The sequence below is a fragment of the Lactuca saligna genome, chromosome 5, assembly GCF_052625555.1.
Source record: "Lactuca saligna cultivar CGN05327 chromosome 5, ASM5262555v1, whole genome shotgun sequence".
In the NCBI taxonomy this organism is placed as follows: domain Eukaryota; kingdom Viridiplantae; phylum Streptophyta; class Magnoliopsida; order Asterales; family Asteraceae; genus Lactuca; species Lactuca saligna.
In genome coordinates, this window is record NC_136421.1 from 143,130,152 (window position 1) to 143,146,753 (window position 16,602).

Here is a 16,602-nt window from a genome sequence, read left to right on the forward strand (position 1 = left end):
CATCTTGTGGGCCAAACAAGACGTAGTTGCCTGACAATGTTAGTTGCGATACCGACAACAAGTTCTTCCTCATACCTGGCACGTGATAGACATTATGTAGTGACACCATGTCAGATTTATTACCAGGCATGATCGTTGTTTTTCCAATCTGAGCAATTGGAAGTCGTGCATTGTTGGCTGTAAGTACATGCGACTCCCTTTGTACTCCTTCACGTCTTGTGGTTTGTTCTGATCACCAGTCATGTGATTGGAGCATCCTGAATCAATGATCCAGTCATTCTCATAGTTGATACGCTCCCCATCATTGTCATGAGTGCCAAATCGTTTTCTTCTAGGGCACATAATGCCTCAGCATCCCATTCATCCTTTATTTCCTTTTTTGAAGTTACGACATTGCTTTCCACAGACTTTTTCTTTGACCAACAATCCTTGGACATGTGGCCCCACTTTCCATAGTTGTTGCAGTTGCCTTTGAACTCCTCCCCCGAGAACTCTTATTGTCGGTCTTTTGAGATCTCCATGGTTGTGAGGTTCCTGGTTGACTCTTCCCTTTGTCAGCATTTTTGTATCCTTCTTTAGAAGGTGGCTTGAAATTCCTCCGATTTTTACTTGTGTAGAGTGCTTCTTCTTCACTCTTCAACGTGATGCCTCCCATTTGCTTAGCCATAGCTTCTTGGCTGGCCAACAAATTCTCAAACTCTACAAGTGATGGTTGAACGAGCCATCCTTGTACAACAGTAACAAAGCTTCTATATTCCGGCCTCAGTCCATGGATAATGATCCTCTACATTCGAGCTTCTGCAATGACGGATTGCGGATCTAGTTCAGTAATCTCCCAACATATCAACTTGACCTTGTGGAAATATTGAGCAATCGTCATGTCACATTGTGAGATTGATAATAGCTCGTTCTCCAAAAGTTGTAGTTTCGTATCATTCTTCTTTGAGAAAAGCATCACAAACGTGTCCCAAGCTTCTTTCGGGGTGTTCTCATCCTGAATATGATCCAACATCTCTTCTTCGATTGTGGTCTTCAAGGCAAACATTGCTTTGCCTGCTTTGATTTTCCATTTACGTAAAGCACCATTAACGTCTTCCTCTGGTGGCGTAGTTTCGCTTCCACCAACGACCTCCCATAGATCTTGTCCTTGTAAGTAGGACTTCATACATGTTTCCCACGTTTTGTAGTTGTTGTTGTTGAGTTTCTTGATTCCTCCGACGACTTGGAGATCACTCATCGTGTTGGCAGTACCTCGGTAATACCAAACAAGCTAGTTTCAGCACTAAACTTACAGAGTCACATACTACTCACGATACAAAGAGAATCCCTCGTTCTCACTATCAAGAAACCTTGCTCTGATACCAGATTGTTGAACACGACTCTTTGTGTGGGAAACAACAAGACTTTTATTATGACACTTAAGAAGAACTTACACTTTGTGAGACTACTACACGTTTTGCTTTCTTTGAGGCTTTCTAGGATGGTTTGGAGCAAATGAGCTCCACACCTATTTATAGGCCTCTTAGGAAGGTTCTAGATACTAGTATACACTTACTACATACTAGATAACTCTAGAACTATCTAACATACTCTATATGCTTCCATATGTTTCTAGAATATTCTACCATGTTTTGGAGAGGTCTAGGATGCTCCAGTGTCTTCTAGAATGATACATAACCTTCCAGGGTCTTCCATGTCATTCTTGAGTATTCTAGACTCTTCCGGTATATTCCAGAGTCTTCCATAGTCTTCCATAATGTTCTAGAATCTTCTAGAGCATTTTATAACAAGCTAAATTCTTCTAGATAATATTTGTTCTTATTGGGCTAGTGATGAACTTTAACACACCACACCACCACTACCGGCTGCCCCCACCGCCTTCTGCCACCCATTGTTGCAGTAATCATCTCTAAACACCCCTTTAATCATTAGTATCCCTTCTTCGATCGATCATAATCACAGGACCATTCGATTTTTTCTGCTTTCTTTCTTCGATGGTGCAAATTGACGAAGAAAAGGAGGGATACACCTCCTGTTATGAAACCAGGTAAAAGAAACTTACATACGGAATTAATTATTTTGACACCACTTTCAAAATTATTTTACAAATCTAGTCCAAATCAATGAAACTTCTTTTAAAATGTACAAAACCTACCCTGGGAAAACCCTTACAAATAAATGCCAATTTTTTATACAAATTTTAATAAACTTATTTTTTTTAAATAATATTGATAAAATTTATAAAACGTTTTTGAATAACTCTCAATCCTAACTTAAATATGGATAAGTTCTAGACATAATAAATTTCATGGTATCAAGTTTATAAAAGTCGAGTATGTTTGACATGTATGTAAAGTATAAGTCGCTAACTTTTATAACAAAGTATGTCTCTTTCATAAACTCCATAGTAAAAAGGCATATGTGATTTTAATAGTAAGATTATTCTAACAACATAACATACCATGATATTGAAGTTTGAAACGATATTGTTTACTTATAATATATAAGTGTTAAACAATGTTTTGTAACTATTATGTATATATGAGGGCCAAACATAAAACACCGGAGGGCGTGATCATTTTAACAATTAAGTTGTTCTGAAATCCAGCAACCCAAACAACTTTTCAAACCAGATTCTCCTAAGCAATTAAAAAGGCAGTGTAATAATATTTTTGTATAATTTATAATACTTAGTACATGTATTCTCCCCCAAAATAAATAAATACAAAAGAGGGGCCGTAATACTCACCTTAAAGTGTGATTGTCGATTTGTTTCGAGAAGGGATGCGAGAAAACTGGGATGTATTGTTGTATACACGATACTCCGAGATAATTTTGATTCCCTAAGGAAATGTTAACATAAATGAATATGTGGAGGGTAATTGGTATTTTAGCTAAGTAAATGATTTATTTAATAATTTTCCATGGTTTTATTAATCCAAAATTTATTTAAATAATTATTTATTTAATCTTCGATTATAGTATACAACTAGTGTTTGCAACCATGAAAGTGTTTCATCCCTTTTGATAACTAATTATAGGTCTAATTCTCCTTTTCAATCAAACACAAATCTAATTACAACAACCATTATCCTTACCTTCTATGAAACAAGACATATTACCGTATTCATGAGCCAATGAATGGCTTCCAAGGGAAAGAAAATGAGGTATGTTTTGAAGTTTTTTATGGTTTTAAAGAGATCTAAATCTATTTGCTAGGAATGACACCAAATTTTAATACACAGTTCACTTAAAACTCGCTTTAACTATATTTTGGACGGATGATGTTGTTTCAAAACGATACAGACCTGGCTGTCTCGCTAAGTATTTTTGCTTGATTGTTACCGTATGAGACGATTTGATGAGAACTCTAAGATCTAGTTAAACTAATTTGTTATAATATATTTTTGGTTTTCCAGTCTTACTAAAATCAAAAGGCAAAACCAAATTTGTGTAATTTGAGGGACATAATTTGTAATTTGGGGGATATAATTTGTTTTGCATTGTGAATATCTAGACCCAATAAAAAGTCTATTGGTCGACGATTTATCTTTTGAGTCCTTTATGTTAAAATAGAGTGAGTCATGTTCTAAGTATTATTTGTTTTAATTTATGTACTTTGACTATAGTTACATATATTAGATAAGTAACATTTCAGGAGTATAACCAATCTGTGGCATTTGAGACATTGTGAGTATTCCCCCAGGAATGTTTACATTTTCCCACCTAATTATAAAAGCTTTGATGGATGGGAAGAAAATTGTTACATGAGTTTCATCAAAAGTTATGTGTTCTATTAGTGGCCTTGAAAATTTTGATTACTCCAATGAATTTCGTAGAAAATCACACAAAATAGTATTAGAAACAAAGTTAGTGTTATTTGCTTGTCTATTTATTTATTGAAGGTTGAAATACTGAAAGTGCAAATAAATAAATAAATAAAAGATAAAAAAAAAGTTATGAAAAAAAGTTTGGCCTAAGGTCAAACTTGGTCAAAAGTCAACGGTCAACATAAGTCAAAGTCAACAAGTCAAACTTCAGGTTGAGTACGCCCAGCGTATTCAGCTCGTACGCATGGCGTACTTAATAACCAGAATCGGGACCCCACATGAGTACGCACAACGTACTCAAAGGTACTCCATGTGTACCCGACCAAATGACACTTTTCTATTAAGTGCTTAATCTATTAAGTCCTTTCATCCAACACTCAGATCTAGTTCCACAACATCATTCTAAGTTATAAAGTTTCCACCTTTATGACTTTCCATGTATAGAAAAGGTCCAAAAGCTAAAACCTTAACTTATCAATCTATTAAGACATCATGACACTCTCATGGAAGGTATAAAAGGATCAAGATTACATTTTTTTAGGATCCTAGAAGCTCCATAATGGATAAAGTTTCCAACTTTATCCATTACAATGGTCTAAACCACTAAGATCTAGCCTTTAAGCATCAAATGGGACCAAAAGTGCATCTTTTTCAACTTAATCCATTAAGTCAAAGTCTCCAACCTTTAGATCTGAATCACAATGATGTTTAGATGGATAAAGTTTCCAACCTTATCCATAACACGGTCACAAACTTTCAAGATCTAAACTTTTTGCACTAAAATGTCCAAAAGCTCATAACATCCAAAACTAGCTAGATCTAATAAATGCATCATCAAGATTTAGAATTTATACTTCTAGAAGATAGATCAAGGTGAACAAAGTCCAGATCTACAAGCTCCAATGCAACCAAAACTTCTACAAGAAGTTCCTTCTTCTCCAAGGTGCACCATGCATACTCTAAAACACTCAAAATCACCTTCTTTTAGCTCAAAAGGTTCATATAAGGTTAGTGTTTCATGAAAGGGGTGTTGGAGGGGTGGAGGCTGAGAATGGAGTGGGTTTGGGGGAGTTAAGGAGCTTAAATAGGGCTTAAACCATGAAAATAGGGTTTGGGCACTAATTGCGTACGCCCAACATACTTAGGATTCCATTAGCATGCCCAGTGTACACCTTTTTGTACGTCGAGCGTACTCATCTTTGCCCTAAACCACCCATACTTCAAACGGTCATAACTTCTTCGTTCTAACTGCATTTTCGACGTTCTTTATATCCACGAAAACGTATTGAGGATCTCTACAAACCTATCTAATGACTTTTGACTTAAAACACATCGAACTAAAATCCATAATTCATAGAAGAAGACACTACATTCCCATTTTACCATTTGAATCCAAAGTGTAAATCGAACTATTGGATCACATATCTATATTAACCACATCCAAATGGGTCTAAATCTTACCTTTTTAAATCCCTAATCCTTATGATGACCGATCTTCAGGCCACAACCTCGAATTAGTAATTGATTCGAAATAGGGCGTTACATTTTTGGTATCTTGAACTTTTGAATTTCTTCAGAATTTTGATCTTTTGATCTTCATACTTTGATAGCTCCAAAATTCTTACAACTTTGTTTTTTGTATTTTCTTTTTTTATATATCTCACTTTTTTCGCTCAATTCCTACATGCTTAAGCAAGGGAGATTAACTTCAACCTTTATTGGTTAGAGGTATTAGTCTAAGTGCAATGAATACATAAGCTCTCATGGATAGATTTCAGGTACAAGCTGTAAAACTTATTATGTCATATAAATTACCAGATTACCTTTCATATCTCATAGCTTTTCACTAAGACTTAGGAAACCACAAATATACTATAACATATGTTGGCTTAGTTAAACATTTGAGCTCACATTGGCTCATCCCACATAACACTTAACAACTTAAGTTTAAATTATTACTAGATTCAATTGTTAGATTATTATTTCAAATCTTTTTCTAAATTTTTAAAGATTTTAAATTTAAAAATTTAAAAATTTCTAGCAATTTACCTTTTCGACCCCTACTCCACACTTATTACATACAATGCCCTCATTTTATGCATAAAATAATTTAAAAGTAATAAAATGGAGAAAAAAGAACATACTCCCATGGGGTAGTAGCGGTGAGATCGACTTCTGAACGTGTGGATAACTTGAACATCTTGAATTTGTGAATGAAACTTGGATCTTTTGAGATATGTGAATGTGCCGGCAAAATGTGAAGCAAAAACTCGCATATTCAACATGTGTGGTGTATAAGATCTTCAAAGCATAACATATCAATGTGGGAAAGCATACGCCACATTTTAAGTTTGAAATAATTGAATAAAAATACCATATTTTACTGCTCACGACGTGGTAGGAGAAATCACGTCGTGGTGTCGATATAAATTAACTTTTGAATCACGATGGCATCGAGCTCATGATGTGATGAGTAAAGGCTCACGTCGTGAGAACCGGGTCTTCATAGATTTCATTTTTGTAATAATTATGTTAACAAGTGCAATGCAACTGAATGTCTTAGTACATTAAGACCCTTTTAAAAGCCTATCTTTGCTTGACTTTTTTTTCTCTCATTTCTAATCTTGTTTCTCTTACGAAATTAACCCCACACTTATAAAAAAAATTATAGGTCTTGACTCTTGTCTCTAAACGACACGGATTAACTCGTATACTCTCTTATCTTTATATCTCTATTTTCTCTCACAATTTTCTACAATCAAGCAACCAAAATGTGGAAGGAAGCAACATAGTCATCAAAATGTTTTGTTACACAATCTAAACAAAACAAATAAAAACAAGCAAAACAATCACAAGAAAACTAAGAAATAAAAAAAAACTAAAAAGAAAAGGATAAATATCAATCATCATCTTCTTCGCTGTGAGTCCCAATCGGCCCAACTCCAACTCTGTGCCTCGTCCTATAGTCACTCCATGTTGGATAAACTGGATAGTGATGTCCTAAATGAGGTGGTTGCAAAACATTGAAGTGGTGGATTATATTCTTCATCGTCCCTCTAATCCAATTCATGCTCAAGGTCATTTGATCAAAATAACCAGCCATAGTATCCTCACCAAAAGGTGCGACTCCCATAGATGCAGTCTGGTGCACTGGCTGTCCTCTCTCACCACGCCCACGGATATTTCTTTTACCCCTCGGACGCGACTGATGCTTGGGATGATCATGTTGTTCCACATCATTATCAGCAAAAATGTTCCAGTGCGAACCTATATTGACAACAACATACTAAGACTCCAAGTATCCCATAGAAAGATCATCCGCTGCCTTGCATGTTAGTGTGCTAGTCAACCGAGGTGTCAAAAGACCATAAGATCTCGCCAGGTGAGTTACAAAGTGTCCCCCATTGATAGGGCTTACTGCTCAAGAGATGGATGCCTTATTACCCAAGTAGCTAGCAAGATGATAAGGGGTATTACAAAAAACCGCCAGTGCTACAATTTTCGACAAGAAGAATAAATTTAAACTCATCACCTTGTCTCCATGCTTCTTGTGGTTGATAGAAAAAGTCACCAAACGATGAAGGAATCTATGTATCGGGGACCGAATATGACTTTCTTGCAAGACCCCGAATGGAATGCCCCGTTTGCTATGGTTGCTCAAAAAACATATCCACTAACTCCCGATAAATATACCCGAACAACTGTCCTAAATAAGATATCAAAAGCTAGGGAGCCCATTTCACTTTCATCATAAATCTCCACGCACCAAGAAAACTCCGCCAAACTGCACTCCATGTATTCACCCCTGAGGCGAAAGAGTAAATCCCGTGAAAAGTATGGATCAACAGTAGCATCCTCGAATGATACAGATGCAAAAAATTCCACACATAGCTCTTGAAAACTCGGCTCGCTTATTTCAAATAAATTCTTCCACCCGTTACAAGTGAAAGAAAAACCATCCATAGTAAACGTTTTTGTCAAATAAGGAGCCATTCTTTTCGTAAGCCCCACTTCTGCTAGTTTCACCAATCAACTCTACGAGAGATAGCGAATTCCCTGCTATGTAGCCAACCCAACTTTTTTGAAAAGTTCATCACCATATTTTAGGACATGTTAACCGGTAAATTGTACAACGAGTGGAGGTCAAAAACATTCCCTTGGAACTGCACATTTTCTCTTCTTGAATCCATTTCTTGTAAAATAAACAAACCTAAAATAAATACCAACAATTAAATAGACCAATAACAAAACAAAAAATTCATGAACCCAGGCCTCATGTCGTGAGCCTTAAGCTCACGTCGTGAGTTCGTATTCATCAGACGAGACCGAGCAAAAAATTTGTACCAATCGAACAATTTCATACATGGGGTTTACCTAGGCATTGATTCTAAGTTTAAATATTCTACATGCAGCCGATAATATGTATATTATTGACTCGATTTCAAAAATTATAGGTGCAAGCACAAACTCTAACTCTACTTCATAAAATTTAAGAAATTAACAAGAACAAGGGATGGAGAACTTACCAAAAGGGAATATTAACCCAGAAATCAAGAAATTATGGAAGAAATTTGATGCAAAAACCCAACGTGGGGGCTGCTCCTACTGTGTTCGTCCGTGTGTAAGTGAGTAGTTTATGTTTTGGTCAAAGGCTGAAGTCATATAAACTGGTCCCCTCCCGTGACTTTTAAAGCTCAAGCTGTGAGTTCAAAAATGGGCTAAAAAATCGGGCCAAATTAAATGATCACAAAGTGGGCTATAGACCACGACGTGTTATCGAGAATTTTTTGTCAAAAATTTCATTTTTTCTTAAAACTTCTATTTTTTCTAAATAAAATTTAACCACTCTATATTTATGAACCCACACTTGATTTTTGCCTTGTTTTAAAAAGTAAGATGACTTGGATGATGTTTACCCTAAATCTCAACTAAAAATGAAAAAACAAAAGGAAAAATCGCAAACCGAGCTCTGGTTGCCTCCCGAGAAGCTCTTATTTTTTCATGGAGTCGTGAGCTGAACTCCGTGCCGCTTCACATTGAATATTTATGAGTTTCAATCACCATTTGCACCTTTTGATCATTCCATCGTTTTTTGTACGCTTGCACTCATTTAAGATAAGCCTTTTTAGAATTCTCTTTTTTCCTTTAGCATCACCTTCTTCAAGCTTTCTTTTCACCCCTTTATATTTCACGATAAGCTCACATTTGTTATCTTCTTTTTCTTCACTTTTTAGTTCCATAGTAGCAAAGGCTGGTGGTCCAAAACTTGGGTAACTTCTTCCTCATCACTCGATGCCAAATCTTTGTCACTTTCCCCGCTTTCTAAAGATGTTGGATTTATGTAAGCAAATACTTTGAAAACCATCGGAATGGATGATCTTGGCTTTGTACACTTAACTTTTTGAATGACTTGAATCTCTTCTTCCATCAATATCTCTAATTCCTCAAGCTCATTTTCATCATCCTTGTTTAACACTTCATTTGGAGCATCGTATTCTTTAAATCCATCTTCCACTCCAACGTCATTTCTTTATCTCCCACTCACAATGTAAGTTTTGACTCCCGTATATCCACCAAGGCTCGAGCAGTATTTAATACAGGGCGTCTAAGGATTTTTTTTATCTTCTTTCATATCCAATACGACAAAATGAATTGGAAAAACAAATTTCCCAATTTTTACTAATATGTTTTCCACTATTCCTTGAGGATGAGTTACTGAAGGATTGACCATGTGAATCATTATTCTTGCAACCTTCAAATCTGGAAGATTTAGCTTCTAGTAGAACGAATAAGGCATTACATTTATGCTTGCTCCAAAATCGGCTAAAGCATAAGTCTTCATATTATTCCCGAATTCACAAGGAAGTGTAAGGCATCCAAGATCTCCCATCTTCTTTGGTATTTCTCTAAATATCACCTGGAACTCTGCTCACTAAGGATCACTTTGCAAGTCTTCACTAGTTGTTGGAGAGTATCGAGTAAGTCTTGAAGAAACCTCACATATTCTGGTACTTGCGCCAAAGATTCAATATTTATAGGGATACCCTTGACTTGCTTCATGAATTTTAAATGTTCTTGCTCCAGTGGATGAATCTTGGCTTGAGAAGGAAACTGGCAGCGGAGGGAAATAAGCTTGAACATCAGCCAAAAATTTTGGTTCAGACTGGCCCAACATCGTGACAATGGGATCCTCACGATGTGAGTTCGATGGTTCAACACAAATTTTTTCTTCGATCTTCGACTTCTTCGGTTGTGGTCCGTATTGATGTGGCTCTACTTCTAGGGCTTCTAAGAACTCAAAGATAATATCTTCTTCAGTCTTGATGACCATGACATGTGGTTGTGGCTTCTTATCAGGAATTTGTGGAGAAAGTCGCTCATTAACAAATGTAATTAATTTACCAAGTTGAGCTTCGATGTTTTGCATCGATGCTTGATGATTCCTTAAAAACGTTTGTTGGTCCCTCATGAGAATTTGTTGGTCTCTTATTACCACATCGATATCATCATTTTGTTTCTCTGAAGCCTCCATGAATCTAGTTAGAATGGACTCTAAATCGACCTTATTTTCAGGTGGTGGTTGCTCTTTTTGATAAAAACCGAGGACAATCTGCCTAAAATCTTCTTTTTTTTTTTATTATTTTTTTATATTCATCATATGGCAAACACTCTTTCTTTGGCTTCCTTTAAGCTTCATCTTATTTGTTTCCACTAGAGTAGCATAATTGAGCATTCTTAATCCTGTTCTCGTCCAAGTGACAATCTTTAGCCAAATGTGGATCATTGCATCTTTCACAACCTACACGAATAGCATGTATTGACTAGTCCATCTTGGTCATTCTTCGGTCCATAATATTCAGCATGGCTAAAATAGCTGCCATATTCTCAGAAGTGCCACTCCCAATGCCTTTTGCTCCATCATGTCTAGGATTATGGTATTAACGCAAATGCTTAGAAAACTCTTTAATCAATTCCTTAATCTCATCGGGATTTTTATTTGTTAAACGTCCTTGATAATCAAGGAGTTGCGTTGTAATCACATTTACCCTATCATAGAAGATTGACACTTCTTGCTTCTCATTCAAATCGTTTTAGGGACAATTTCTTATTAATCCCTTATATCTCTCCCATGCCTCATAAAGTGACTCATCCGATTGTTGCTCAAAGTTTGCTATGGCCTTCTTGAGTTTAGCAACTTTAGAAGGTGGGCAAAAATGTTCTAAAAGTTGTTCACTCATTTGCGCCCAAGTAGTAATTGCATCAGGTGGAAGCGCCTTCATCCAATCCTTAGCAGCTCATTTAAAAGTGATTGGAAGCATTTGCAATAACAACGTCTCTCTTGGAACATTCGAGATGTTGAAGTAATCAGCTATGTTATTGACTTCATCATGATTCTTGTAATCATCCTCATGAACTTTCCTGTAAAATGGGACTTCCTTAACCGCGGAAATAATATGTCCCTTTAGCTCAAATGTTGCGGTAGCAAGAATTGCAAGTTGCACTAGACCGGGACCGGTGTCCTCTCAAATTCTTTTCTTTTATGCCTCTATGGACATGTTGCCAATATTTGCCATCTCGTCTTTTAGATCATCTTCGGGTTCGCTCTCTTCTTTTTGTAATTCAGTTTCAGACTCGTATTCGGTTTCTTGAGTATTAGGATTTTGCTCAAAGCTTTCAACCTTGCTTTCGTCTTTTGAGGAATTCCTCGATTCACCTATGTTCTTCCCTTTCTTCTTTCCAAAAACTGATTTAAGATCCTTGAAAGGTGATTTCTTTGGTGGGTTGGTTTCTCCTACGTTCTTATCCGTCTTTTTACGAATGGATGACTCTGGATCTTCAAGAGGTGGTATCAAAGGTGTGCTAGATCCACGGGTCATGTAATACTGCAACAAAAACAAAAATAAAAATGTAAAATTGAACAAAAACAATATAAAATTGCCTACTGACTGTTCACCATGACGTGGTAAAGAAAACCACCTCGTGTTGTCGCAACAAAAATGAAAGAAAAATACATAATTACTAAGCTCACGTCGTGAGTTTGGTTGTTCATAAAAATCAACTAATACTAAAAAATTAACTTTTTGTAGGTTTAACCCCACAATAAGGATCGATTAAACTAAAGAAATTAAATTAAGAACCAAATTATCCGTTCCCCAGCAACGCCGCCAAAAACTTGATGTCGAAATATTGCTACACTTATTAGTTTTACTAACTATTTGCTTACTATTACGACTTAAGGAAGTGTACCTTTTTGCAAATAATATACCACTAACAGTTGGGTTTCGAACATAGGAAACATATTTAATTAACTAATCTAACTACTAAAGATTAATCTAAAACAAGCAAAAGTTAATTGTGTTTTTATTTGATTTTGCAAGTTCAGACAAACTTAAGTACTTAACTATCAAATTCAATCAATTATTAAAAACACGTCTATTTAGTTTGAACTCACTTCTCCTCTATTGTTAACTACTAATTATGGATTATTAAAGTTGGTTACCAAATATTATATTATAAGTAATTTGTGTAACACCGTAAATTTTCAAAATAATTTTCAGATTTTATAAAGAACATAATTCATTTATTATTCATAAAAACATCACTATTTGAAACTCAATTCATAACATATATCAATCCCAAGATCTCATAGCATAAAAATCCCGTGTGTGTACTGATCAAGCCGGCGCCTTCCCGTGATCATCACTGGTACCTGAAACACATAACACATAACACTGTAAGCATAAATGCTTAGTGAGTTCCCCAAGATACTACTTACGCACATACGCCTTTACAGGCCCTGACCTTCCAGTCCATGTGTCTCAGGGGACTTCCGTCCCGACCCGGTAAACCTTCCGGTCCTACCCGCATCAACCTTACGGTCCATATCACAACGCCTTCCAGCCCATAACATATATGCCTTCCGGCCCATAACATAATGCCTTCCGGCCCATATCAAGCATAACATACATAACACATACAACGGTAACTTATCATATACAATGCATACAACTCATAACATATCTGACCTTCCGGTCACACAATAAAACCCTTCTGGGTACAGTATAGTGAGAAAACTCACCTGACACTAAGAATCAACCTCCAATCATGCTGCTTGCCAAACACCAACCTCTAACTCTGTGTCAAATCCCACAATTAACCTAATCAGGAACTAAGTCCAATTTCTCAATTACCAGGTCTAAAGATAGACCATCTACCAGTCTATTACGGTCCTAACCCATTGGGCCCACCAAGACCCAATAATAATTGAGTTTTCCCCAAGGCCCAACCTCATCCTACAAGACAAGCCCAACATGAGGCCCAAGACAACAATTTAATTCTCTGATCACAGGCTCCACTAGGCAGGCCCAAGGATTCCGGCCCAACACTTAAACCCTAAAAGATCACCTAGCCCAAAAGCCCACAGAGGGGTTACGCGAGGCGTACCTCTCTTGGTACGCTTAGCGTACTCAAGCATGCATAAGTCTGATCGGGGACCTCAGCCCAGTACGGGGGGCGTACTAGGATTACGCTGGGCGTACTCTCAGTTTTGCTTAAATACGTTTATGGGTCTTAACCTGTTAAGACCTTGACTTATCTCTTGGATCTGGACTTCCTAACATCTCTTACTCCATAAAGTTATTGATTTTAAGCCTTTGCATGGATAATGAGGTCACAACACATAAAAACTCTTACTTTCTTAACCCAAAATGCTCATAACTCATGCATGGGTAGATTCACACGATCAAGATCTCATTTTTATGGTTCTTCATCACTAGATACACTTAAAAGGACAGGTTATTAAGCTTTAGAGTGCATCAACTCATAAAGTCTCAAGCTTGGGACCAAAAACCCTAAAATGGACCCTAAAATGCACAAAACAAAAAGAGAGGGAAAGCTTGGAGCTTTATACCTTCAAATGGTGCTCTAGCCCCAAGGAAACTCAGATCCACAACTTGCTCTTCGACTTCACTCCCTTCCATGCTCCTTCTTAACTCTCAAAAGTCTACAAGAACACAAACAAGCTCATCATGACCACCACAAACTTCAAGAACGGATATTAGGGTTTGAGAGCGTTTAATAACTGAGGAAGGTGGCCAGAAATGAGACCATCTCTTTCTTTTTATAGGGACACTTCACTTAATTTGCGTTTTCTTTTGTGCCTAGTACGCACAGCGTGCCCCCTGGTACGCCCAGCGTACTAGGTGGCTCTTGCTTAAGAAACACACGCATCTGTACGCTAAGCGTACGCATACGTACGCCCAACGTACTTTGCTGCCAACTTCTTGACTTTAAGGAATTAACTTGTGAACCCTCCAAACTTTCATAACTTCAAAGATAAAACTTTGAATCCACAATCCTTATACATATCGAAAGGTAATGAGATCCCTTACGTTTCAAGCAACTCGCCTCAACCCGAAACCTTCTCGCGCCCGACTCGTGGCCCACCAACACTAATCACGGACAATCTGAAATAGGATGTTACAATTCTCCCCCACTTGAATTAGATTTCGCCCTCGAAATCCCCCTTAGCAATATATGAATTTATAATATCTCTGAAGGGTACCACCGACTGAATCTCATACCATACCGAAATCTTCTTCCATGGACAACTGAACCCACATATAACCCCCAATATCAAAACTAATCCAACCACTCCGACGCTGATACACTTAAGCCCAAAATCTGGAAACGCTTGTGGCCTGACCCACCGCCAAACCGCCTACTCAAACGATCACCATGATATTCGCTCCTCGAATGTCAAACCCCGATAACTCACTGATCCTCTGATCCACCATCGCGACTGGTCTTTCGACACAATCAGAATCGCATCCACTTGGATATAATCCAGTGGAACCATTGCCGACGCATCGGCTACACACTTCCTCAGTTGTGACACGTGGAAGGTATCATGAATCAGATCTAACTCTGCAGGTAGCTCCAAGCGATATGCTACCCTGCCCACCCTCGCGATCACTCTAAACAGCCCGATATATCGGGGCCCCTACTTGCCCCTCTTCCTGAATCGAATCACTCCTTTCCAAGGAGATACCTTCAAGAGTACAAAATCACCGACCTGGAATTCGAGCTCAGATCGTCTCTTATCCGCATAACTCTTCTGGCGACTATGAACGGTCAACAACCTCTGTCTGACCTGCTGAATCTGCTCTGTTGTCTGAAGCACTATCTATGTACTACCCATCAACCGTTACCCTACCTCTCCCCAACGAAAGGGGGTCCGACACTTCCTTCTGCACAACAATTCATAGGGTGGCATACCGATGCTCGAGTGATGGCTGTTGTTGTAAGAAAACTCAGTCAAGGGCAAAAAACGTGTCCCAACTCCTCATGAAATCTCTTCCAGAACCTGGAAGAGAAACGCACATCTCGATCTGAAGCAATCGGATCTGGCACTCCATGCCACCATACCACCTCTCTCTCGAACAATTCCACCAGTCTCTCATCAGAAAAACTCTCCCTGAATTCCCTCTTGTATCAGCTCTCTTTGCCCAGTGATACATAATTCACAAGGTTCTCTTTACTCCAACTGGATACTATACTCCCGATAGAATCGTCTCATGTTCCCCATGGCATTTCCCGTATCCGCGAACCGACCCTACCCAGGTCTAAGATATCGAGTGATAGCAATAATCCTTCCTCTTAGATATCGGGTGATAGCAATAATCCTTCCTCTTAGCATGGGACTCGTCTCAGAATTCTAGAATCGCACTTCGTGTACCCACACACCATTAATGCCAAACTCAACTCAAGAGTTTGGTTCGTACCAACATTGGAACCTCATGTCCCAATGAAACGTTTATCCTATGACTCAACTTGCGCCCAACGCAAATACCACCTTTCCAATTCCCTTATGATGCGACAATCACCACTCAACTCAAATATAGTGATTCCCGTCAAGGACGGAGAACCCAGTCTCGCCCCTGTTTCAACCACCAGACTCCCAAAAACTCAATACTAGAGCTACTCAAGCCCAAGATCCTCATGTATCGTGCTCTAATAAAAGAGTATTCCCTCATAACCACCTCTTGCTGACTAGAGAATACTACGACTCCTCGTAGCATCAAAACATCCTTTGGCTAGTGAGTACCACGACTCCCCATAGCATCACCACACCCTCCTCTGAATAATGAGTACTACGGCTCCCCGTAGCATCATAACACCATCTCTTCTAAATAATCCCTCTTGATGACACTACCCGAAGGCTCTCACTATCTTCGATTTTCAGCATCCTGCAGGTACAACAATACATTCTCTCCGAATCTCGTAAATAATCCTTCATTTTACCTAACTCGCAACCTCGGTGTATTCAAACACTCCATTAGAACACGAAGGAATCGCTAATGTGTCAGAACGCGTTGATGACCATCCGAAGTTCTTTCCTTTACTGCTCAAAACCCATACAAGAATACACATATCGACCCGGGAGTTGGCCGCCCGATTATCTCCTAAACACCTTAAAAGGGCATGTAACAATCCATACACCGAACCATAAGTCCTCAGTTGCCAATACCCTCCCTATGAGCTTACCACCTTTAACATCCCTAACCACCGCCAGATTCGTGACCAATGGCCACCTTCCGTGGAGACACATGTCCGTACTCATAACGTACCTCATGCCTAAACTCACTCTGCACTTCGCCTTGTCCAATAATAGCCCTGGTCTCATGATTCCGAACCACAGGTCTCTATATCCAGATTTCTAACCGCCCTTTAGCAAATCTCTGGTATCCTCCATAAAGTTCGGTTCTCCCCC

General features: G+C 38.2%; 1 protein-coding gene and 1 non-coding gene across 2 annotated transcripts; one reads left to right on the forward strand and one right to left on the reverse strand.

Annotated features, from left to right (window-relative positions):
* Positions 1 to 784: 784 nt before the first annotated feature.
* On the reverse strand, positions 785 to 1,237 carry LOC145045789 (uncharacterized). The gene has a single exon (XM_078994104.1). The coding sequence runs from the start codon at positions 1,235 to 1,237 to the stop codon at positions 785 to 787; it is 453 nt and encodes a 150-aa protein (XP_078850230.1).
* A 9,676-nt stretch (positions 1,238 to 10,913) lies between these two features.
* LOC144999178 (small nucleolar RNA R71) lies at positions 10,914 to 11,020 on the forward strand. The gene has a single exon (XR_013660699.1). It is a non-coding gene; the product is annotated as a small nucleolar RNA R71 (small nucleolar RNA).
* Positions 11,021 to 16,602: the final 5,582 nt, after the last annotated feature.